The following is a 27,175-nucleotide window of genomic DNA, read 5'->3' on the forward strand; positions in this document are numbered from 1 at the left end:
TGCTTCAGCAATAGAAACATGTGAATGTGGAAGGAGGAACAACACATTACATACTCGTGTCAGAGAATTAAGAAAAATGAGAACTAAGGATGGGTTTGCTAGGATCAAACAAACAAAGAAAGAAGATACATCCTCAAAGATGAATTCTCACTGATGGGTTCTTCATTAAGACACCAGAGGATGTAGTGTGGTCAGCATTACCCTGCATAATGGTCTTATGTTTGTTTCAGCCATACAGACTCCAAAAATTGATGCTAACATACCCCTGCGGTATTTATTTATTCATCTATTGTATCCCAGACCACTTTTACAAAATCTTTAAGGTTACAGTAAAGAGAAAACATAAAGCAATACAATACACGGCAGTGAGAGAAGTGAAGATCAAATAAAGTAAAATACAGAAACACAGAAAACACTGTTCATTTAAAAGAGATGGTATGATTCTGTCTGGAATTACAATCTTTATATCCCATGCGAAGCCTAGTACATTGCAGCTTGTCATTGTCTGTTACTAGGTCCTGTATCATGCAAGGTTCATCCAATTTCCTGCAGACTAGTAGGTGTTATGGTCTTGCAGTTCTCCAGATTCACAGAGCTGGTCTGTACTAATAGAGCCCCATTTCTTCAGGTGTACTTTGCATCATGATACATCCATTCTTAATCCATTCTTAATCTATTCAAGGCTTTCCACATCGTGTATGAAAGTTTGAAGCCAGCTGTAGGTTCTACCTTGGAGCTATTCCCTGGTCTTCCTGGTTCCAGTTTCACCACAATTCTTCTCATCATGCTTTAGGCGGTGAAGGGGTTGGATCAGTTGTCTGTAGAAAACACTTTGTTGATTTTTTTTTTTCATTTTTTTCTATTTTTTTGTTTTATTTTATTTTATTTTATTTTATTTCTTAGTGGGGCAGTTCCAGACATTGGATGCCAGGGTTCTGTTTCTTGTTTTTGTTTCTCTATTTCAGCTGTTTTTCTCCTTCTGATGTCTGGAGGGGCTTTGCCCATAAGTTGGTACTGCTGGTTTGTGGGAGTTGGGCGGAGGCAGCCTGTTATGATGCATCCTGTCTCATTCAGAACCATATTTACTTGTTTTGCATGGGTGGATTTTTATCATACAGGTACTGTGTTCTCTGCTGTGGAGAAACATAACACTAGAGCTGACTTACGGAGAACTGTGGGTTGTCTCCCCATCTACTATTTGTAAGCTTGTGGGTGACATTGTTCCTGACACTCACTTTCATCTTTGTGTCCAAAAAGTGATCCCTGAAGATGAGAGCGTGGTCAAGTTTGACTCCAAGATATTCTGGTGTGTCACAATGAGAGAGGTGCTGTCTCCTCCATGTTATGTTGAGTTTTCTCCTGGCCTCTGTACTGTGCTGGTGAAAAGCACAGACTTGGGTTTTTGCTGGGTTTGGCTTGAGATTGTTATTGTCGTAGTAGTCAGATACATTCTCAAGCACTGTTCTCAGTTTTCTTTCCACCTCTTCAAATGTTTTGCCCTGAGCAGCAATGACTGTATCATCTGTGTAGATGAAGGAGCGAGCATCTGTACTAATTGACTGGTTACTGGTGTATACATTGCACATCAGTGGGGCAAGGACACTATCTTGGGGTAGTCCATTTTTCTGAGTCCGCTGTTAGCTCCTCTTTGTCTGCAGCAGGCACTGGTTGAATTGCACCAGTCAATAATCCTTTGTGGGTTATATATTTGATATTAACTTATTATGGTTAATGATGTTAATAAAACCTGTACCTGTCATTTGTTTCCATTCATAGCCATCTTCTATGTGCTGTGTGAGGTTCAAAATTTGTTCACAGTGTGACCTTCCTGGGTGGAACCCCACTTGCTCTTTAATAATATTCTGGTCTACATGTATGGAGATGCGGTTGAGGATCGTTCTTTCTAGGACTTAATGGATCTGGCAGAAGAGGGAAATGGTCAAAAATTTTTGGGATCTGTGTGGTTCTCTCCATGTTTTGATATAGCTACTATCTTTGTCTTCTGCCAGATCTTGGAGCATCTCATGTCAAGGACCCATTTGTTCGTCATAGCTAATAACCACTGTCGGTAGCAGATATAAGCATTTTTATTTGCTCTGGGCATAGATCATCTAGTCCAGCAGCAGCAGCTTTACTATTCTTCATTAGAGAGATGGAGTCTTCTAATTCTTCCAGGGTAATGGTTGTGCCTAGATCAGCGGTCGTCAAACTGCAGCCCGAATCAAGTCGTAGCGATCAGAGTCTGCGTTATGAATTTTGAGACGGAAGTAACATGGATTTGTGAATGCACGTTATAGAGACATTCATCTTCAAATGTGATACTTGCTTGCAGCAAGGAACATTATATTAAAGATCTTATCATACAGTGCAATGAGTAGAAGAAAACTGACATTCAAATCATATGTCATATTGTCTCATATTGAATAATGCTTTAAAACAAAAGTACCATTACTTTTATTAACCAATTAACCAGCCGTTCACACAGACAACACAAGTCTTAGTTATGCAAAGCTGTGCTACGAATTTGGGGTCGCTGAGGGTGCAACGATCTGAAATAGAGAACAATTGACACGAAGTGGTCTGAATGGTGCTGATTTTTAACGATCACTACATGGGGGCCAGCTGCCAACTTATCACACCCTTACCACAACTAGTCTACTGAAAACTTGCAACATACCAATTTATATAGCTTACCAATTAATAATAAGATTGGTACATATGTGGCCCAAGGTGTCATCCCTCAATTTTAATACTGGCTCTTGAGCAAAAAGCTTTGACAACCACTGGCCTAGATGGTCTTCTCATTGAGTGACTCTCCAAAGCTTCTTTCTTGTACGTTTGCTGTTGTTTCTGCCATTGAGTAGGAGCTGATGTGCTATTTGATTTGGTGTGACCTTACATGGATTCCGAGTGTTAGTTGGTGGGTTATTATTGATGTTTTTAAGAAATTGCCAGGCCTTTCAGCTATTATGTTTCATATTTAGATTTGTGAATAAGTTACACCATTTTGCTCTTCTCGAGTCTAATATGGCCTGTAGGAGTTGTTGTCCTGCCACACTTGTTTCTTCTGAAAATGGGTTTCTCTCAAAAAGCTATAGGTAATGTTCCAGGAGAACCTTTGAGTTTCACGTTTGTTTTGGGGATCACGTCTAGGTTCTGCACCTCTTTGTCAAGTTCTTCAGTGAATTTGTCCCACTAGGAACATTTAAAATTAAAGCACCTTTTGAATTGGGTGGTTGCTTGTTTAACAACTTCTTCTACCAGACATATTATGGCTTAATGTTGTGTACATGGGAGGGGTTCCTGCATCCTTCCTGGTTTGATGTGCAATGTGTTCACTGTTGAAGATGTTATCAGGATAGTATCTGTGGTTTCACCTGCTGCTGTTAAAGGAAGATGGAAGTTTGGTATTCTGAATTAATTTCAGTCCAGTTGAGTCAGCCCAGCTTTCAAGATCCTCTCTGGTTTTGTCTGTGTGCCTGTACTTTCAGGCTGAGCTATGGCAGCTGAATTCACCCATTACTAATTTTGTTGGCTGTAACTCAAAGTTTGACAGTTCATTGAATCTGGCCTCTCTTTTCAGTGAATTTGTACAGGATTGTATCTCTACAGTCAAGATTTCAATGTCTTCTTGAGATGTCAGTTCTGCACATATAATGTTTAATTCAGTTTTGGCAAAGAGTGTGCTGCTGTATTACCTATGTGGTCTTTCAATTACTAATTCCATTCCGTGGACCTTTGGTCTTCTATTGTTGGGGCCACTGTGGGTCTCTTGAACTAGTAAGGGATCACAGTTGTGTCTTTTTCATGCTTCAGTGAGTAATACCTCTTTTCCATATGAGAGCCCTTCAATGTTCATGGATATCAACGAAGTTGACTTTGATAAAAGCCGTTTGGTGGTGTCTTGATGTTGAAAGAATTTGCCATTAAGCAAAAACCTAATGTTGCCCAGGGTACGCCCGGTTACTGTCATGATCTTCGAGGAGGCTCCTTTCGTATGGTGAGCATGAAGGTATGGAGTGACAACACATTTGTAATTCATTCAGCTGTCTTCCTTACAAGTAATTTATTCTGTTGCCACTCTCTCTGCCATCCTCCATGATAATGCATCATAGTGTAGGATAATTAATATGTCATGTATATGCCTATCCTGTGTCATTATATACCATAACAGTTATGGGATGGGTTGTGTTCATATGAGAGGTGTCCACTAAGCAAGTTTAACTACTTTATTAAAAAAAATACACACAGTTTATGATGTTGAAATAATTTTATTGACATTGTTCAGTGCTTCTGTTACTTTTCTACATAGTTGCCATTTATTTCCTAGCATTTTTGGTAATATGACACAAGTTTTTCAAATCAGTGTTGCACGAGGTAAGGTCCTGTATTATATCCTGTACCTGTAACTAGCTGTTCACTGTTGATGTGACTTCATCATCAGTGTTGACGAGATTACTTCCAAGATGACCTTCGAGCTTGGGGAACATGTGAAAATCACTTCGGGCAACATTAGGTGAATATGGAGAATGTGGGAACACTTTAGTTGGATCTTCTGAGCTCTACCTGGGTCATTCAAGCTGTGTGAAAATGAACATTGTCATGAAGGAAGATAACTTTGTGAATCAAAAATCCATGACATTTTCTTGTGATGACTGCTTGTGTACTCCACAAGATGAGCACAGATCCTGACCTGGTACAACACTGGTTTGGAAAAACTCGTGTCACGGTACAAAAAATGCTTGAAAAAACATAGCACCTATGTAGAAAAGTAGTAGAAGTATTGTATAATGTCAATAAAGTTATTTCTACATGATTAACTGTGTGTAATGTTTTATTGGATGCCCTTCATATTTCCTTATCCATTTCTTATATCAATGAGAGAACTATTTTAAGTCTTCCTGTAGTGGGACAGTGACTAGTCTAACATTGTGGAAGATAGATTTAGGTTACACAGCATGGGATGGAAAGGGTAGAAGAAACTGTTCGAGAGGAAATGAAATGTGAAATACTGAAACAGTTCATTCGGATATGTGGTGGCTGTCGATCTGCTGAATCTTCAAAGGTCACAGATTCCTCTGGGGATTTGAATTTCCATAATATGTCAGTATTAAATAAGCATTTCGCTTGATCCACTCTGGGATCTACAAGAAACAAAGCTTTAAAAAAAATTGCTTGTCTCTTTCTGTATATTTAAATTATAATAATACAATGTAATCAGTACACTCCAGGCACTTTTGAGTCTATATGAGGGCCATTAATACTTCCATCTTCCTAGCCCAAAGAGTCATACAACTTCAACAGTGATAGGAATATGCTCATTTGTATTTAAACAATGTTACTAGATTCTGAATGGGCTACTCAGATCCAGGGAAATGAGTCCTTAAAACTACACAAAATGAACTATTAATAAAATGAGTCTCAGTTTGGGGCTGTTTACAGCTCACCTAACTGGGTGCACAGCAGTCTGTATTCCACATAGGCTAGGTAATGTACCGATGAACCTCTGCATATTCACCTCATAGCCAGCTGACCAGCTGCTGCACTTGAAAGAGGAGCTGAACTGTTTTTGTGCTCACCATCTGCTGCAGGGATGCCATTGGAGATCACTGCTGCAACTGTAGTCTTGAAATTACCACACAGAATTCTCCCATGTCACCAGTGAGAGTCTTCTTCACAGACGTGCCAAATGTTACTTAACTCTTTAACTGCTCTGAACGTGTTAACGTGCGTGTCTTTGCACCTGTCCCTGTGTGCTCTGAAAGTGTTTATGCGGGCCACCAGTCCTCTTAACTGGTACTCTGAACATTCATAGTACCAGTTAAGGAGGACTGGTGGCACGCGTAAACACGTTCAGAGCACACAGGGAGAGGTACAAAGGTGCGTGCGTTAACATGTCCATAGCAGTTAAAGGGTTAAGCACGCAAATATCTGTCGCTGTTGACCCTGTTGCTGTGCTCAACTAACCTCCTTCACCCAACTCTTTATAATTGTTAACACTTCTTCAGTCTCCAGTATCCTAAAATTATTTCATGAACGTTTTCTTCTTTTAGCACCTCTAATTCACATCCGGCACTGCAAAATGATGTGTATCCATGTTGGTTGGTTATGGTGTGATACACTCCATACACAGTCTGTCATCCGATTGCATGTGTGTCAACTTTACCTTCCAAATAATTTTCAGTTGCTGTTCTCAATGTTAACTGCTGTAGTAGACTTGTTACACTGTGCCACTAAACCATGCCATGTGACTGCTTCTCCTTTGCAGTTATGGTGGGTGCTGAAAAAGAGCTCTGATATATTTAAGCTACTGAAATGATGTAATCAGTTTGCAACAATGCTTCTCTGTGATAACAGCAACATTTCCACTGTACATGTACTTTTACAGTGACAGGTGATGCAAATTGCTCATAAGTTGCAACTCATAATAGATCATATCATGTATGTGTAAGATGCTTTGACATTCGATAGCGAAGTGACAGAATGACAGTTCTCCAGTATGATCTTCAGCTGTTTGGTAATTTACACTCTTGTCAGCATCCCCTTTTCTCTGAGACACCCAAGGCTCTCCCAAGCCTCACTCAATGCCAAAGCATAAGTGAGCTACCCTAGCAGATGGAGACATGCAGTCACCTTGAACATTGTCAATGTCTGGAGCTGAAGGCTTTTGTACTCAATGTGTGTATAATATGTTAAGCAAAAGTGCATCTAGTGGAATCCCCACACAAAACTATCTATACTACATTTTCAGTTTACACAAACATCTTTCATGGTCTTAAGGGGATACAAGTGTAACATGTTATTCCATAGAATCCCCTATTACCCGACAATACATGACTGTTGTGAAAATTCTGTGGTCTGTTCCTGGTAAACTTTGGTTCAACAGTGAATAGTATAGCAAACAGAAGGTGTTGCTGCTGAGCACACATCTCCAGTAACCAAGAAGAGAAAGCTTCTCTGGATTGAAAATCTGTCTCAGTAATGCCTTGCACTCTTTTAAGGTGGTATGGATAAAAGGGTTGCACTCCATGACACTTTCCACACTTTCACAAGACTCGCATTCTGTTTTTCTGTTATTTCTCTGTTACTGCTGCCATTACTGTCCTCAGTATCATGAAGTACTTGGCCTTCTAAATCAACTGTTCTAAAACTGTTTGGTCTTCCACTATGAAATGGCCTTTTCTCAAAGTAATGCTCTGTTCAAAAATCATAACAGGAGAAGTTAAACTTGTTAAAGGCAGATGGATATGGGAAGATTTCAGTTAAATTACACCATGGTCAGACAGAGATTCTAAAATCAGATATTGCATTGTAAGGCATGCTCAGGAGCAGATACAGACTCAAATCACAATTTAATAATGATGAAGAGTAGGCTGAAGTTTGAGACCAGTTGGGAAAAACCAGTGTGCAAAGAATTGGAATACAGAAACATTAAGTAATGAAGAACAGATATGCTTGAAGTTCTCTGAGACTGTAGGTATCATGATAATGAACAGCTCATTAGGCAGCTCAGTTGAAGAGGAAGGACACTCCAAAAACGGAAGACACAGAAACTGGAAAGAAAAACATAGGTACAAGAAAGGGAATTGAAAAGAAACCATGGGTAACAGAAGAAATACTTCAGTTTATTGGTAAATAAAAGTAGGAAGTATAAAAATTTGCAGGGAAATTCAGGAATACAGAAATATAAATCACTTAGAAATGTAATAAATGGGAAATGCAGAGAAGCTAAGGTGAAATAGCTACCTGAAAAATGTGAAGAAATCCAAAAAGAAATGATTGTCAGAACTGACTAACCATACAGCAAAGTCAAAACAACCTTTGGTGAAATTAAAAGAATGGGTGGTAACATTAAGAGTGTAATGGGAATTCCACTGTTAAATGCAGAAGAAAGAGTGGATAGGTGGAAAGAGTATATTGAAGGCCTCTATAAGGGGAGGAAAGGTAAAGGCACCAGAGAGGTAGTTCTGACATTGTAGTTTATAATGGCAGCAAGACTGAAGAAAAATCAAGACACGTTCATTGGATTTGTCAGCCTGGAAAAAAGCATTTGACAATTTCAAATGGTGCAAGATGTTTGACATTCCGAGAAAAATAGGAGTACACTATAGGAAAAGATGGGTAATAGACAATATGTACAAGAAACAAGAGGGAACAGTAGGAGTGAAAGATAAAGAGTGTAGTGCTTGAATTAAAAAAGGCGTAAGACAGGGATGTGGTCTTTAACCCCTATTGTTCAGTCTGTACATCAGAGAAGCAATGATGGAAACTGAAGAAAGTTTCAAGCAGAATTAAAGTTCAAGATGAAAGGGCATCAATGATGACATTGATATCCTCAGTGAAAGTGAAGAAGAATTACAGAATCTGTTGAATGGAATGAACAGCCTGATGTAGCAGTTCACCTACCTTGCTTTATTTCTTCATTTGTTGTCCTTGATGTCGACATACTGCATTGCTACACTGGCTGAAATATGGCTTATGGATTCCAACACTGACTACTGTAAATTATGTGGCTGACAGGTGCACAGTTGCATTTCACAGTACTTCAATTTCACTGTTCCCAACCCTCTAATAGTACACACTTATATGGCCAGTACACAATTGTTCAACTTTCGATAAGCCCCGCTAATAGTTTGCAGGCAAACCTCCACATACTGCTACAATAGTTTACTATTGAACATCCACGAGCAGTAAAAACATAACCACAAAGTTCACCATTCTTGAAAAATAGAAAGATACGTATGGAGCAGACACTGTCACTGTTTTTACACATGGCCTAATTGTTTAACATTTATTCCACAGTTAAGTTGAAGCGTTGTTGTTGTACTAACCAACACAGGTTTCTCAACTGAAACTCGGCCGTAGACTGACTGTCTCGTGACCAAAAATCGAGCCCTTATATGTGATCACAAAATAGGTATTGAAACTACACGTTGTTCGAAGTGAAATTTACAGAAATTACAATTAAAACTTGTTGTTGTTGTGGTCTTCAGTCCTGAGACTGGTTTGATGCAGCTCTCCATGCTACTTACTTCATTCAATTAACTGAAAACATCGAAAAATTGTACCTTTTTAACAGTTTTTTCTACTACGAGGGTTAAGCCGAATTATTTATTTAAATCATGAAATTAACAAATATAGTTACACAAACATTACTTTTGACCAAACTGTTAATTACTTTGGAATTAATTAAGGGCTGGCTTTGGTAACATGTTTTTGAATAGACCCAAATAGAGCCTTTAAGATTACTGTTAGTTGTTCCTCCCAATGTTTATAATTAGTACAGAATTTATATTTGTTTGTATGTCAACAATAGAATTTAAGTTATGAAACAATTACTGATTTAGCTCTATAATGAAAGATACTAACTAGTAATAGTCAAAATAAATTAGAAAACCAATTACATACATAAAACTAAGCACAAAATTAAATCGGTGTTAAATTCTTTAGAACTGAGGGCCAACCTTCCTCTTTTATGAAAATACTAGTTACACTCATGTATGTTAATGTTAATTAGTTAAAATTGAAAAAAAAAACGAATTTAACTGGCAGATGGCAAGTCAAGAGGGGTAGTAAAAATGTCCCAGCTTGGGGTTGGGTTGCTTGGGGGAGAAGACCAAACAGCGAGGTCATCGGTCTCATCGGATTAGGGAAGGACGGGGAAGGAAGCCAGCCGTGCCCTTTTGAAGGAACCATCCCAGCATTTGCCTGGAGTGATTTAAGGAAATCACGGAAAATCTTAATCAGGATGGCCGGACATGGTATTGAACCATCATCCTCCCGAATGCTAGTCCAGTGTGCTAACCGCTGTGCCACCTCACTCGGTATATCCGAGTAATGAGAACTAGCAGAAATAAGAACAGAAAGACACTTAACATCAGGATCGGGGGTCCCAAAGTAGATGAAGTTAAAGAATTCTGCTACCTAGGCAGCAAAGTAACCCATGATGAACATAGGAACGTGGACATAAAGAGCAGACTAGCACTTTCAAAAAGGGCATTGCTGGTCAAGAGAAGTCTACTGCTACCAACACAGGCCTTAATTTGAGGAAGAAATTGCCGAGAGCCTAAGTCTGGAGCACAGCAGTGTGTGTTAGTGAAACAGGTACTGTGGGAAAACTGGAACAGAAGAGAATCAAATCATCTGAGATTTGCTGCTATAGAATAATATTCAAAATTAGGGGAACTGTTAAGGTAAGGAATGAAGAAGTCTGCGGAATTGGCGAGGAAAGGCATATGTGAAGAACACTGACAAGAAGAAGGGGCAGGATGTCAGGAGATGTGTTAACACATCAGGGAATAATTTTCATGGTACCAGAGGGAGCTGTAGGCAGTAAAAGGTGTAGAGCAAGGCACAGATTGAAATGCAGCCAGCAAATAATTGAGGGCATAGGTTGCAATTGCTACTCTGAGATGAAAAGGTTGGCACGGGAAAGGAATTCATGGTGGGCCGTGTCAGACAGTCAGAAGACTTATAACTCAAAAGAAATCAATTCTTTAACTGAACTTGAGTTATTACATCAATATAATGGAAGGAAACATTCCACGTGGGAAAAATTATATATAAAAACAAAGATGAGGTGACTTACCGAACAAAAGCGCTGGCAGGTCGATAGACACACAAACAAACACAAACATACACACAAAATTCAAGCTTTCGCAACAAACTGTTGCCTCATCAGGAAAGAGGGAAGGAGAGGGGAAGACGAAAGGAAGTGGGTTTTAAGGGAGAGGGTAAGGAGTCATTCCAATCCCGGGAGCGGAAAGACTTACCTTAGCGGGAAAAAAGGACAGGTATACACTCGCACACACGCACATATCCATCCACACATACAGACACAAGCAGACATATTTAAAGACAAAGAGTTTGGGCAGAGATGTCAGTCGAGACAGAAGTGTAGAGGCAAAGAAGTTGTTGAAAGACAGGTGAGGTATGAGTGGCGGCAACTTGAAATTAGCGGAGATTGAGGCCTGGCGGATGACGAGAAGAGAGGATATACTGAAGGGCAAGTTCCCATCTCCGGAGTTCGGATAGGTTGGTGTTGGTGGGAAGTATCCAGATAACCCGGACGGTGTAACACTGTGCCAAGATGTGCTGGCTGTGCACCAAGGCATGTTTAGCCACAGGGTGATCCTCATTACCAACAATCACTGTCTGCCTGTGTCCATTCATGCGAATGGACAGTTTGTTGCTGGTCATTCCCACATAGAATGCATCACAGTGTAGGCAGGTCAGTTGGTAAATCACGTGGGTGCTTTCACACGTGGCTCTGCCTCTGATCGTGTACACCTTCCGGGTTACAGGACTGGAGTAGGTGGTGGTGGGAGGGTGCATGGGACAGGTTTTGCATCGGGGGCGGTTACAAGGATAGGAGCCAGAGGGTAGGGAAGGTGGTTTGGGGATTTCATGGGGTGAACTAACAGGTTACGAAGGTTAGGTGGACGGCGGAAAGACACTCTTGGCGGAGTGGGGAAGATTTCATGAAGGATGGATCTCATTTCAGGGCAGAATTTGAGGAAGTCGTATCCCTGCTGGAGAGCCACATTCAGAGTCTGGTCCAGTCCCGGAAAGTATCCTGTCACAAGTGGGGCACTTTTGTGGTTCTTCTGTGGGGGATTCTGGGTTTGAGGGGACGAGGAAGTGGCTCTGTCTTTCAACAACTTCTTTGCCTCTACACTTCTGTCTCGACTGACATCTCTGCCCAAACTCTTTGTCTTTAAATATGTCTGCTTGTGTCTGTATGTGTGGATGGATATGTGCGTGTGTGCGAGTGTATACCTGTCCTTTTTTCCCGCTAAGGTAAGTCTTTCCGCTCCCGGGATTGGAATGACTCCTTACCCTCTCCCTTAAAACCCACTTCCTTTCGTCTTCCCCTCTCCTTCCCTCTTTCCTGATGAGGCAACAGTTTGTTGCGAAAGCTTGAATTTTGTGTGTATGTTTGTGTTTGTTTGTGTGTCTATCGACCTGCCAGCGCTTTTGTTCGGTAAGTCACCTCATCTTTGTTTTTATATATGAGTTATTACATAATACGACAGTCAGTAATGAGTGTGGGAAAGGAAATGAAGTATCAGTTTCACATCTCAAACTGCGCACACAAATGGTCGGAACTGGCAGCACAAATACATACGGGAATAGCTGTATAGAAATGAAGAATGTAGGAATAGACAGACTGCTACTTACTGTAAAGAAGACATATTAAGTTGCAGACAGGTGCAGTTAAAACACTCTTACATAAAGCTTTCAGCCCCAGCCTTCATCAGCAAAAGAGAAACACACACCATTCATACATACAAGCAAGCACACCTCATGTACACATGACCGCCAACTCCAGTGTCGGCCATGCACTTATTGACACTATCATCATTTCATTATTGCCTTTCTCTTTTGCAGTAAGGCTCTCACCTTTACAGATTTGGAAGCCATGCAGTATCGATCTCTTCTTACCTAAAGTGCATGTAGAATTAGTTGCTACTTTTGACGGTTCAATACGGAGCAAGTGGAGGGAATCATAGTTGCCATCATGTGCTGAGCACATCAGATGGTGATGATAATGCCAGGCCTGTTTGGTGCGGAACCTGTCAGGCTCCCTAGCTGGCATGAACAGCAAGCCGCGCAAGCTGGCCGATCTGCTATCTTTCTCAAACAATTTTAAAGAAACTATTCGGTAATAAACTCTGATTTTCATAAATCTTATAGCTTATTTCATCAGCTTCATGATGAACTGCCTACCTTATTGATAATGGCCATAGTTATTGGCATATTCAATATCGGGTAAACTACTGCATGAAATTCTTAAGGTTTGCAGTGAAAAATAAGGCTCGCACTGAATTTGCATTTGCTGCATGTTACATCACATGTTACTGCTTATGAAATGTAGATAACATATTGAATTATTCTTTAGATTTGGAAAGATATCACTAACTGTCTCCAGTCTTGAGAGAATGGAATGTATGTGAAGAGTACTCTGTCACAAATGCATGCATCAGTAAAAAAGCCAGAATGAAATATTTACAAATCCTTTGTATCTCATTAACGGTCTGAGATATCGAAACAGATTTTGGCAGATGATAGCACATAAAGGGGAGTTTATTTTCCCATACGATTAATATGTGAAACTTCATATTCCATGATATTAAAGCTACTACAGATTTTTTTTTTTTTCAGTGACAATTTTTAAGAACCATCAACAGCTGGTGAAATTAGAATTACTGTGAGTTTTGCAACAATATAAGTGAAGAATTACATGTTGATTTTTATTCTGAAAACTGGCTTTCTCATGTGCTGCTGTGTTTTGGCAAAATAAGCAGATTTTAACATTGTCACAAGAGAAGTTACATATTACTCAAAACTCGTCACAGTCCTCACAACAGAATAGTATGTGCATTGTCCACTACTATTGTCAAAGAGTATTTTGCAACAGAACATTGTCTTCACAACCATTGAACATATTTTTGGACGACAACTTTTAACGTGAACCTCATGTTCAGATATGCTGGATTGTCATTATCAATGCGACACCAATACAGAACACTTGTGCTTCAGTTTCAGATCACTTAAACGCCAGAAAATACCACTTTACAATGAGAGGTGATGAATGCAGATTTGCATCTAACACGCGACACCACGTGGTTCTGTTTATCCACAGCATGGCAACAGGGGCACTTTACCAACTGAACCACTGGTGGTGTGGTAGGAAAAGCCAGCTCGCTACTAGTGTTGGACAACAGCATCACGTCCCCCCTCCCCCCCCCCCCTCCACCCTCCTCTCCAGTGAGCCAAACGTCAATAATTGCAACTAATTTTAAATGGACAATAAGGCTCTCTGGCTTGTATGTCGGTAATCTTGTGAATTCTTCTATGTTCCAACACCATTCCAGTAATCTCATATGCAACCATATAGAACGGGCATTTCCCTCCCCTTCAACGGAAGAAAAACACACCCCGGGGGGGAGAGGAGTTGTACATATAAAAGAATTTTAATGTTACAATGTTTTGAAATACATTTTCACACTACATAGATACTGATAAAAGATAATGACCACTGCCCACCGTGATACTAAATGCCACCTGACAGTATTGTGGCCTTGTGACACAGTAAAGGACATGAATGGGGAATCATTATAGTGATGACACAGAACACAAATTGGGAATTCCTTAAGTGACCTACTTGAAAATGTCTAAACTGGTCAGCTGTTCATGGGCTACCTTTGTGAACATGTGCCAAAAGGGGTTGAAGGATTGTGAAACAATAAGTGGGTGACAAGTCGTCCAAGCCTCATCAGAGACCATGGAGTCGGAAGCTTACCCCATTTTTTTTTACGCACATGCATGGTGTGTATTCCTCTGTCTGGTTTGATGTACGGTCTGCCATGACTTCCTCTCCTGTGCCAACCTCTTCATCTCGGAGCAGCACTTACTCCCAGCATTCTCAATTATTAGTTGGATATACTCCATCCCTGTCACCTCCTACAGTTTTTATGCTTGACAACTCCATCTAGCACTATGGAAGTTATTCTGTAATGTCCTAATTCATGTCCTATCATTCTGTCCATTCTTCTCCTCCTCCGTGTTTTCCATCTATTTCCCCCTTTGCCACTTCTGCGGAGGACATCCACATCTCTTATTTTCCCAGTACACCTGATTTTCAACTTCCTTCTGTAGCACCCCATCTTATATGCTTTGATTCGCTGCTTTTCCAGTTCCTAGTTCACATCTATACAATACTGTGCTCAGATGTACATTCTCAGACTTTTCTTCCTCAAATTAAGGCCAATGTTTCATAGCAGCAGACATCTTTTAGCCAGGAAAGCCCTCTTTGTCTGTGCCAGTCTGCTTTTCTTATGTTGTCCTTGCTTCATCCATCATAAGTTACTTTGCTTCCAAGCTAACAGAATCCCTTTACTTCATTGATGTCATAGTCTTCAATTTTGATCTTATGTTTTTCACTAATCTTATTTCTGCCACTCCCCATTGCTTCCATCTTTCTTACTCTCAATCCATATTCACTGCTCAGTAGACTATAAATTCCATTCATTATGTCCCGCTGTAAATCTTGCTCACTGTCACCCAGTGTAGCAATGTGATCAACAAATCTTCTCCTTCATATTGTCCCCCTGAATTTTAGTCCTACTACTGAACCTACCTTTTATTTCTTGTGGAAAAATATGGAAATGTGTCGTAAGGTCCTATGACACCAAACTGCTGAGATCATCGGTTTGTAAGCTATCAAACTACTTAATCTAACTTACGCTAAGGACAACACAACACACACACACACACACACACACACACACACACACACACACACACACACACACACTCTCACAGCAAAGACTTGAACCTCCGACGGGAGGAGCCACGCGGACCGTGACAAGATGCCTCAGACCACACGGCTACCCCACGCGGCTATTATTTCTTGTCACTGCCGCTTTGATGTATAGATTTAAGAGTGCTTGAGGGGGAGGAGCTGCATCCATGTCACATAGCCTTTTTAATCTAAGCATTTCGTTGTTTTGTCTTCTATTCTTATTGTTCCTTCTTAGTTACTATGCATCAAGTATATTACCTGCCTTTTCTAACAGCTTATTTTTCTAGATTTTGAACGTCTTGTGCCGTTTTACAGTGTCAGGGGCTTTTCCTAGCTCTGAAAATTCTATAAAGCAGTCTCAATTTTCCTGAAGTCTTGCTTCCATTATCAAGTGTTAACATCAGAACTCCCTCTCTTTTACCTTTCCAAATGTCAAACTGATCATCATCTAAGAGATACTCAATTTTTTTTTTCCATTATTCTGTGTGTTGTTCTTACTAGTAACTTGGATGCATGAGCTTTTAAATTTATTGTGTGATAGTTCTTGAACTTATCTGCCTTTGCTATCTTTGGAATCGCATAATGATATTTTTCTGAAAGTTTAAAAACGTATCTCTAGTCTCATACATTCTACATACCAACTTAAATAATCGTTTGGTTGCCATTTCCCTCAATGATTTAAAAAATATCAAGGGAATGTTTGTCTATACCTACTTTGAATACAAGTCTCCCCAGGGCACTGACAAACTCCGATTGTAATGTTTGATCCCCATGTCTTCCAAGTAGATTTCCATTTCTTCTTCTATCAGCAGATAGTTCTTCCCCACCTAGAGGCCTTCAATGTATTTTTTTTTCCATTTATTCACAATTCCTATGAATTTGAGAGTGTAAATCCACAAGCAAATCCACTTGATGGCATTGCTTTTAAATTCACCAAAGGTTGTTCGACTTTTCTATATGTTGAGTCATCCCTTCCAATGACCATTTCTCTTTTGATTTCTTGATATTGTTCCTGCAGTCATTTTGTCTTAGCTTCATTGCTCTTCCCATTTATTACATCCCTAAGAGACTTATATAGCTGCACTCCTATCTTTTTCTTTGCATTTTTATATATCTCCTCTTTTCCCCGATCAACTGAAGTATTTCATTTGCTTGCCAAGGTTTGTTGTCTTCCTTGTACTTGTATTTTTTGGGCAGCTTCTGTGATTGCCTCTTTTAGAGAAGTCCACTCCTTTTCAACTGAACTTCCTGTTGTGGTATTCATTATCACACAACTTATGCCTGCAGAGAGCTTAAAACATACAACATTACTTCCAAGTTCTTCAGTATCCACTTCTTTGCATGTTGATTCTTCCTAATGATTGTCTTAAGCTTCACCCTACCCTTCATCATTACTAAACTATGGTCTGAGTTTAAATCTGCTTTGAGTGTGCCTTACAAACCAGTATTGATATTGAATTCTCTTGTCTGTTCCTATGATGACCAATAACGTCATCAATTATGGTTGTAGTGTGTGTGGAATCATTGATATTGGACTGTGGATTATTGGAAATGTGTCACCTGGTTGCATGAATTGCATTTCTTCCTACATTATTCAGTGGTTGTGCCCAGATATACCATCATCTGGCCAGTGGCTGTTCAAAATATGCAGTGCATCACAGATACATTCTGATACTGGCAGTATTACGAGAGAGGGGCATTTATCTGGGCTTTCGTGGCATTTGTGGTAGTAATTGAAGTCACAGTGGCCGGCTGGTTCTAGGCACTGCACTCTGGAACCGCGCGACTGCTATGGTCGCAGGTTCGAATCCTGTCTCAGGCATGGATGTGTGTGATGTCCTTAGGTTACTTAGGTTTAAGTAGTTCTGACTTCTAGGGGACTGATGACCTCAGCAGTTAAGTCCCATAGTGCTCAGAGCCATTTGAACCATTTTGAAGTCACAGTGACAGCTAGATGAATACTACTAAAGACCACCAGCAACCCTGCATGCTTGATATGATTTGTCAGTATCAAATGATCTTACACAAAGCCCAAAGAAATTCTAGTCATGTGTAAAGGCTGTTAGTGACACCAAAGTTAATGTCCAGTCACTCGTGAATGAGACAAGAACTGAAATTTAGGGTAGCAAATCAAAAGCTGAAATGCTCAGCTCCATCTTCAAATGTTCCTTTCCAAAGGATAACCCGGGAGAATTGCCTGATTTAATCCTGATACAATTGAAAAGATGAATGAAATAAGTGTTAGTGTTATTGGTGTTGAGAGACAGCTGAAATCATTAAAACTGAACAAAGCTCCAGGGCCCAATCGAATCCCTGTCAGATTCTGTACTGAACTTGCAGCTGAGCTAGCCTCCCTTGTAACTGTTATATATCATAGATCCCTTGAACAAAAAACCAAGCCCAGTAGTTGGAAGAAAGTGCAGATAACATTCATTTATGAGAAGGGTAGTAGAAGTGATCCGTGAAACTACTGTCTAATATGTTAACACTAATTTGTTGTAGAGTCTTGGAACATACTCAAATGTAATGAGGTATCTTGAACAGAATGATCTCCTGCATGCCAATCAGCATAGATTCCAAAAACATTGATCAGGTTATAACACTACTGCTCCGCTTGTTATACTGGCATGCAGTTAACCTTGTGATGACAAGGTTTATTTCTGTCACAAGGCAGCCACGTACAACACTACTGGGGTAGTAAATTTGCCTAATATGTCCTAGACTTGCAGTGGATGTTACCTTCTGTGAGGAGTTTAGAAGTTTGACCGAGTTTGCCTAATGGAAAAATTGGTATTGAACCTTAATTTCATAATAATAGCTGTAGGTAGACAGCAGAAAGAGATAATTTTGCAAGAAGTAACAGCAACTGATTACTGTTAAATGAAATAGTTATACAGTCACCAACCTAATTAGGCATAATAATGTGAAAAACTTTATTTGTAAAGAATCTACTTTTCCTAATTCGAAATGAACTTTCATTAAATACTGTTCTGTGAAGTGCAATGAACATACCCAATCAGACAAATTACACAGTGAATATCTGCAGTTGTCACTTTAGCAGTAAAGCAGTTACAAGATTTGCAAATGAGCCTTTTCTCTTGTTTAATTTAATCATTACTTTTGCCTTTAACTAATATAGTCTAAACTTGCTCTTCACAACCCACACAAGACCAGGTAGCACATGATAATAGTGAAGTACAATTAGTACACACATACAAAATCGATAATGAGACACAGCATACAAACCTTCTACCTTTGATTCTCAGTAATCACTTCAAGATTCATTAACCAGAAACCTACTAATCTGATTTATCCTCATTATTTTGATGGAAAAGAAATGTGGTCCCACAAACTATCCCTTTCATTGTAACAACAAAACTGAACACACTTCCAGAATTATGTAGCATTAAAGTAGAATTGGGTTGCTCCTACATCTGAGATCATCAAGCTTGTACTAATTTTAACACTATGATTTTTAGAGTTTTTCCCAAATTGAGAGCACCCTTTTACAGCCATGTATTAAATCCGAGGCTATTCCATTCCAATTGCAATATTGTAAGTTTCGCTCAGCATCTGCGCTGGTTAGTCATCAGTTACTTGCTACCGACCGACTACTGTACCCTCACACTTGCCACCCAGACTGAGTGCCACATCCACCTTTTCCTAGGGCACCAGCTCACTTCCCTTGCATAGGGGAACTACTTTGGGTTTCTCTTTATATAACACAAAGTCCCTATGCATGAACCAGTTATTTCATAGTTGCTAGCAAACATATTTTTAAAAAGCTCATTATTTAAACATATTAAGAAGTCAACACAAATGTACATAATTAAATACCGCTACCCTCCAAATAAAACAAAGAACCTAACTTGCAAGGAGTGAACATGTCACACTACCTTTCCACTTCTTTATAGTAGATTAAAGACATTTCATAATAAAGAATATACACTTGACATTATGCAGGATTAATCAGTACAAGTTATTAACAATATTGATTGTAGTGTTACAAGGTGAACCCCAACTTGCACTTTTCTCACATGACATATTGAAAGTTTTGGACCACGGCAGTCAGGTAGATGGAGTATGATTTCTTAAGAGTGTTGACTCAGTACCTCATCTACATTTATTGTCAGAAGTACAATCATATGGGATATCAAGTGAAATTTGTTACTGGATTTAGGATTTATTGATACAGAGGACACAGCATGTTATATTGTATGTAGAGTCATATAAGGTGAACGTCAACAAAAGCAAAACGAAGATAATGGAATGTAGTCAAATTAAGTCGGGTGATGCTGAGGGAATTAGATTAGAAAATGAGACACTTAAAGTAGTAAAGGAGTTTTGCTATTTGGGGAGCAAAATAACTGATGATGGTTGAAGTAGGGAGGATACAAAATGTAGACTGGCAATGGCAAGGAAATCATTTCTGAAGAAGAGAAATTTAACATCGAGTATAGATTTAAGTGTCAGGAAGTCATTTCTGAAAGTATTTGTATGGAGTGTAGCCATGTATGGAAGTGAAACATGGACGATAAATAGTTTGGACAAGAAGAGAATAGAAGCTTTCGAAATGTGGTGCTACAGAAGAATGCTGAAGATTAGATGGGTAGATCACATAACTAATGAGGAGGTATTGAATACAATTGGAGAGAAGAGGAGTTTTTGGCACAACTTGACGTGAAGAACGAACCGGTTGGTAGGACATGTTCTGAGACATCAAGGGATCACAAATTTACCATTGGAGGGCAGTGTGGAGGATAAAAATCGTAGAGGAGACCAAGAGATGAATACACTAAGCTGATTCAGAAGGATGTAGGTTGCAGCAAGTACTGGGAGATGAAGAAGCTTGCACAGGATAGAGTAGCATGGAGAGCTGCATCAAACCAGTCTCAGGACTGAAGACCACCACCACCACAACAACAACAACAACAACAAAACAACAACAAGAGTCGTCATCAGATGTCGAAGTAACTTTGGGTGTGCCTCAGGGAAGTGTTTTAACAAGATAATAATAAGTTGTCTCTTCCTCTATGAATAGATGATGAATGCAGCTAGCCGCTAACTTTGTGTAATGTCTTGTCTGTATAGACGTGTATCTGTTGTCTTTAAGACCCTTTCACCTTCACACACAAATCTATACAGTAATGTAAGGGCCTCCCGTGTCTTGGCTGATCCGTGATAAGACAGGCGAAAAGTTATACTAATGGAGGATTATTAGTATTATCTCTATTTTCATTCGCTCTCTCTCTTTCTCTCCTTTATCTACGTACAGTTTTATTATAATATTTCATTACGTGAAATCAGCCAACTAGGATCTTTGGTGGAGTCCTTCGTCTTGGTAATCAGCGGCTGGCTTGCTGTAAGAGATCTTCACATTTATTATTACTGTTGAACACTGTATTCAGTCGGGAGAATCAATCGTGTGGACAATTTGTTCCTTTTACGAAAGATTGCGAATTCCAGATGTGTACGAAGCCTTTTTGGACGATTTAACACAGACTCAGTGATTCCAGGCTCTCTTTGACACAGCTGAAACTTCCCCACCAATTACAGGGCCAACGTGATCATCAAATGGTTCAGAAAAAAACTCATTCGTTCATTCACTCCGGAACAAATAGTCACAAACCTTATTTATGAAGGAAATTGTGTATTAAATCCATCTCCATTACATGTCCAGATCTCCGGTGATTCCACGTCTTAATTATTTTCTGTTTACACTCTCTTTCTATTCAAACAAACCGCTAGTGGCACAAAAGTTAATTCGCTCGATTTAGCGAGAAGAAAAATCAGAATATGTATCTCTCAGAAATACGTCAATCCCTCAATCCCTACTCCAGAAGCTGTCCTCATTACCACTCTAACAACCATGGAGAATGCATATATGCATCTCTGTTATTTCAAAGAATAAACGCGCTAGAAAATACTTTGGCGTCGTCTAGCTGTCGGCGCATATGTTACGAGAAAATCAGATCAGATACTTTTCCAAAGTGAATGAATGTGGATGGTTTGATTGACAATGATTAATTGGTGCGTGGTAGAGGGTATTTTCTGTGGGGACGTTACAGTGTGTCGGGGTCCTTGCTTTTCATGTTGTCTATGTAAATATTAACAGTAACCTCAGACTTTTTGCAAATGACAGTTCTGTGTAGTGAAATGCTGACTGAAAGAATAGGCATAAAAATTCAGTTCAGTCCTTGATAATACTTCAAACTGGTGCAAAGACTGGCAACTTGATTTAAATAGTCAGAAGTGTAAAATTGCGCACTTCACAAGAAAAGTAATATGCTATGACTGTATCAGTGAGTCACAGAATCAGCCAACTCCTTCAAATAGGTGAGTGTAATGCTCTGTAGTGATATGAAATGGCATGATTATATATGCTCAGTCATGGATAAAGCAGGCTGTAGACTTTGGTTTATTGGTAAAATACAGGGAAAATACAATTAGTCTGCAAAGGAAATTGCAACCCATGTGGAATATTGCTCAATTATGGGGGACCCATTCTAAATAGGACTAATAGGATATTCAACATATACAGAGAAGAGCAGCACGAATGAGGCATGGGAGAGTTTTCTTTCAAAATTTGACAGTTTGCTAATTTTAATATGTTTCTAGTTAGTCTGGATATACATTTGCATTTCAAACTACAAATCTTCCAAAAGTAAGGAAATTATGAAGAAAAATATTAACAGTGTTGTTGTAACTTGAAAATTAATTTTCTAAAGGTGACGGATATCAAGGAAATTAGAAAATATACTGCATTCCTTAAAAATAACATCTGACCCATAGATACATATAATAAGGGAAAGGCAACCACTTACCTTCAGCAGACTGACGCGTGGAGCACAGAAACACATAATAGAAAAACAGAATTCACACTATCTTTCAAGCAGTGGCCCTTTTTCCAGCAATAGCACATACATTCATACACACAAAATATCACAGACAGTGAGGAGGCACAGTGGTTAGCACACTGGACTCGCATTCAGGAGGACGATGGTTCAATCGCGCGTCCGGCCATCCTGATTTAGGTTTTCCATGATTTCCCTAAATCGCTCCAGGCAAATGCCGGGATGGTTCCTTTGAAAGGGCACGGCTGACTTCCTTCCCTAATCCGATGAGACCGATGACCTCGCTGTTTGATCTCTTCCCCCAAACAACCCAACACCTAAACACACACTCCCATGGCGCTGGTGGTTGGCTTTCCGTTATATTACTCGTACTTATTGCACCCTCCAGGAATTTCCTTTATTGTTATAAATCTCAACCATAAACTTAGTGAATTAGCTCACAGGCTATAACAATTTTCCTCAAGTATTGAAGCAGAAAAACATTGAATTGGTGACCATTTTGACTTAACTATGAAGCAGTATCATTCTTTCCTCCTAAATGAAATTTGATTCATACTCTCCAAATTGGTACAGAGCTTATTTTTGTGTGTTTTACATTTTCTGAAATGCACTTTTTTTTAGTTTAGCAAATTTTGTTTTGCCTGCTCATCACATGTGCTCCTCAGTATATCACCAAAAAGAAATGCATTCAATGAGTATAATTTAATTTTACTGAATAGAAATGAGTTTGTTAGGATTATTATGTAAAATAAGGGAAAGGCAACTACTTGCCTATAGAGGAGCAGTACATGAGGCACAGAAACACACAACAGAAAATAGCATTAACACTGGCTTTCAAGCACTAGCTCTCTTTCTAGCAGTGGTACATCCATTGACACAGTGACCCACTCATTCACACATTCCCATGGCCACAGCAAGACTATTTATTGATATTGGATTATTTAAATTAGTTGCCTGAACTGACAGATGTGGTAGATAATGATACAAGGAGGGGGTAGTGGGAAACAGGCAAGTGTTTTGACAGATGAGTTCATGGTCGCACAAGTAGGTAAAAAGAGTGCAGAGGATCCTACAAAAAGAGATGTAGGGAGAAGAGGTGGGGTTTGGGGGTGCAAAGGGGAGTAAGATAAGATGAAAAAGGGAAAAGGAGGGGATAGGGGTTGAAAAGGAGAGGGAGAGGGCAGTGCATTATCTACATGGAGAAGGAGTGGTCTGGTCACGAGAGATTAGGGAAAAGACAAGGTTCGGCAGTGAAAATAGGTTAGTGGAGGTTTTTGTCAGGGGGATTGCAGGAGCACAAGATGTGTTGGAGAACCAATTACCATCTGGGAAGTTCAGAGAAAGCAGTTTTGGAAGGGAGTGTCCAAATGGCCTGTGCAGTGAAGCAGGTGTTGAAGTGTGAATTTGTGTTGCCCCACATGTTTGACAACTGGATGGTGAAGGGATGGGTAAGGATATTCTGTAAGTTGGGTTGGAAGTAGAACGCTACTTTGGGGAATGTGGGTAGGATTTTGGGTAGGATACGCAACATTCTCTGGACACGATGAGAGGTAGTTGAAACCCTAGTGAAGGATGTGGTTGAACTTTTTGAGGCCAGGGTGATCAGAGGAGTGCTGGTTGATGGTTGGTTAACTGGTTTACTGATGTCACAGGAGAACGTGATATGGGTGACTTGTTTATGGGTGAGCTGGATATGATATGGTCTGTCAGAAAATATTCTGGAAAGGTTATTGCTATATTTTGACGAGTCCTGCTTTCCACTGCAGATGTGGCATCCACAGATGACGAGGCTGTAAGGGGAGTCTTTTTAATGTAGAATGGGTGACAACTGTCAAAGTGGAGGTTATGAGAAATTTATCTTCTTCTGTAGATGTCCTGTAAACAATTTTTATAAGTTTCTTTTGTATCCTACCATCATTTCCTGCCATCTTTCGCTCCTTCATATCTCAAATGGCTTCCTACACCTAATCTTGCATTGAATCTGGAATGTAATTATTTTTATTGTTAACTATTTGTGTTTATGTTTCATCTTGTGAGCTACACAGACATTTAAGGAAATCATCAAATGCTTTTACAGTATTCCTCCATTGTTAGTTATTGTGCTACCCCCTCTTACTGGATGAGATTTGATAAATTTGTAACACAAGCATCTATTTGTTTTCTTTATTCTCATGTCACTCTTAAACATTTCTGCCCTGAAATTTTGATTATTGCTTCTCACATTGTCTGAAATAAATTTATGAATAGTTTTATTTCATTCATCTAATTCTGAGATGTTGCTATCATTGTCCATGCAAAACTTGCACTTTCACTTTGATAGTTGCCTTCATAGACACACACAAGAAGGAAGACAGCCCAAGAGGGGACACATGCCTCCACCCCCCCATCCCCCCCCCCCTTGGAATCTGGAGTACAGAGCTTTTATTCATTAGAATTCTCTTACACCATGGAAAACCATCAGTTCTCCAAAATATAATAAGTTTTTTCAGTTTTTTGTGTGAGTTATAAAAATTTAGTTTCTGTGGTATGGTACATCTCAAAGTTCCCCAGTTCATTTATATCAAAATGACAATTTCATATACTTGTCCCTACCCCATGGAAAAATATCTGCGGATACCCTTAGTTCCTTCCTTTATTTGAGCCATATATTCTTCTTCCATTTCTTTACCTGCAACATCTTTTGCTATTTGTGTAAATACCTTTGTAAACAAATTACCTATCTTTCTGCTGTTGATATAATCATCTGCTGCATTTAATTTGTTCTGATATACCTCTTTATTCTTAAATAAATTCTCATAATCTACTTATCTTGTTTCCTTTCCATCCATTTTTACTCTGGATCTTATGAATCTAGTATGACTCCAGATTTTAAAATGAATCAGAACTGTCCAAACCCAACATATTTCTTCATTGTTTGATAAAACTGTAAATTTTATTTTTAGTTTCATTTGGTCCTTGCAAGTTCATTTTCTGTTTGTTCTGTAACTTTTGTCCTGACATTAAAGTGAACCAACATTATTTTGTCATTTGATTTTCTATCTGCCACTTACAATATTCTGATTTACATGTTGTGGGAACAGAAAATAGTGGACCTTTGTGGAATCACTGGCAGAAATCTGGAGTTGAAATAGAAAGAATAAGACTGCCACTAAGAAAGATAATGAAATATTTATAAAAACATGAAACAGAATCTTGAATACATTACAGAGAGATGAAATAATAGTGAAAAATTTTAACTGAACAAGAACCAAAACGAAATGGGTTAGACAGAGGGAAAGTCTCTAGAAATGTGTTGTCTAAATGGAGAGATTGCAAAGCAACAGAATATTTTATAGTATCATATAACAGAGGAATTTAGGGGCCCAGAACAAGTAATGTGAAGGAAGTAGTAGTTTCACTTCTGTTCTAGACAACATTCCAGATAATCTAGCTCTCAAACATGACATGCAGTTCTGTGTCAGTATTTGATTCCAGCAGAGCTCTTTTGTTGAAGAAAACAGCGTCACCCCCCCCCCCCCCCCCCAACCCCCTCTGCTTATTGCTTCATTTAACTTGTGTACTCATGCTTCTGAAATAGCGGAGTTGTTTTCAGTTTAATTTTCATCTTTGTTTAGTTTGTGATTAACCCCAAAATTCTGTACTCCCCAGATGGGATTGCTCTGCCAGTAAAAGCTGCGCACTGACTTGGGAATGATAAGCTCGTGATTCCCAAGATGTAGGTTGGTCAACACCAGCTCTGAACAAGAGAATTCTCAGCTGTGAGAGATTTTTAAAATTCTCATTTATTTGTTTCTAGGTACAGCCTTAACATAAACCCAGTAGTTGGCATCTATGATGTAACACTCCATCACACTATCAGTTGTAAGATGATGGTGGTAAAATGTAAAATTGAATGTTGTGATCAGGACTATGCATATAGAAAGGTAACTTACTTCCAGAAATCTACCAGTAAATACTGCATGGTATCATAGTTATTGGGATAGCTGCAGAAATTATTTTAAATAAAATGGCAGAACTTGTCTAAAAAGTCACTGTTTTGCTGCACAACTATGCCCAATCACTTAACAGCAGTTACGCATTGTTGAGCATCATATGGGAAGTACTGAACTGATAATATTGTCCCTAACCTTCCACTGCAACCTGACACTCATTAGCTAGAGCCATGACACTTTCCTAGAAAGAAACTATGTCAGTCGCTTCTTGTCTTTGCCTGTCCCTGCCTCTTCAAATCTCCTTGCTGGCACTAGGAAGGCTATATTTCTGCATGGATCTGAATCATTGTTTAGCCATGTTGAATACTATATTAGGACACCAAATGTTCATGAAATTTGTTGGACAAATAAATTATAGTGGAGTATCTGGTATTGAAAATGTGTAAGAATGGCTTAACTATAATGATCACGCAGAAACTCTTCCATGGTCAGTTAAAAATAAAATTTTTCTTGAGAGGCTCCATTCTTGTTCGAATGTTTCAGTTGTTTCTCTCAGGTGTACATTTTTATTTTGTCAGACCAGTCATTACTTTAGGTAAATTTACTGTTATGTCACTATATACCTGATACAGATTTTTTTCTGTTTCCTAACAGACGGAGTACAAGTACTGTTATGACCTGGTGCTACATTATGTTCTACACTATCTAAACAAGGACATGAAGGAGAAAAAGTGAGAATGTGAGCAGGAGAAGCTCTGGTTCGTGGAATTCGGGCGTGGCTCTGCACTGCCACCATCATCGCCTGACAACTCACCGACATGGGGCGGAGGTGGTGCAGGAAGTGAGACAGAGGGTGGTGTGAGCAAGGATCGCTGGTCGTGTTGTTCGTGTCGACAGGTGGTGTCACCGTGCTGTGCCGAGACAAATGGAGCACGTGCCCGAGACCGCACCCCACAGCACAAATCGGCGGCTTCAACACCGTTGACTCCACAGCCACCACAACTGCCACTGCTTCCCCCACAACCTCCACCTGCTCAAAGTGCCTCAGGTCCTGTGCCTTTCCCAGTGGCATGGCCTCGCTA

At 39.5% G+C, this 27,175-nt stretch overlaps 1 protein-coding gene across 1 annotated transcript in view; it reads left to right on the plus strand.

Moving 5' to 3' along the window:
• The window catches only part of LOC124615859 (receptor-type tyrosine-protein phosphatase kappa), a 722,136-nt gene extending 695,269 nt beyond the window's left edge, over positions 1-26,867 (plus strand). Inside the window, exon 15 of the mRNA XM_047144018.1 lies at positions 26,748-26,867. Coding sequence (XP_046999974.1) covers positions 26,748-26,828 — 81 coding nt within the window. The 3' untranslated portion in view covers positions 26,829-26,867. The remainder of the gene's footprint in view (positions 1-26,747) is intronic.
• The last annotated feature ends 308 nt before the right edge of the window (positions 26,868-27,175 follow it).

Source organism: Schistocerca americana, chromosome 5 (assembly GCF_021461395.2).
Source record: "Schistocerca americana isolate TAMUIC-IGC-003095 chromosome 5, iqSchAmer2.1, whole genome shotgun sequence".
Lineage (NCBI taxonomy): Eukaryota > Metazoa > Arthropoda > Insecta > Orthoptera > Acrididae > Schistocerca > Schistocerca americana.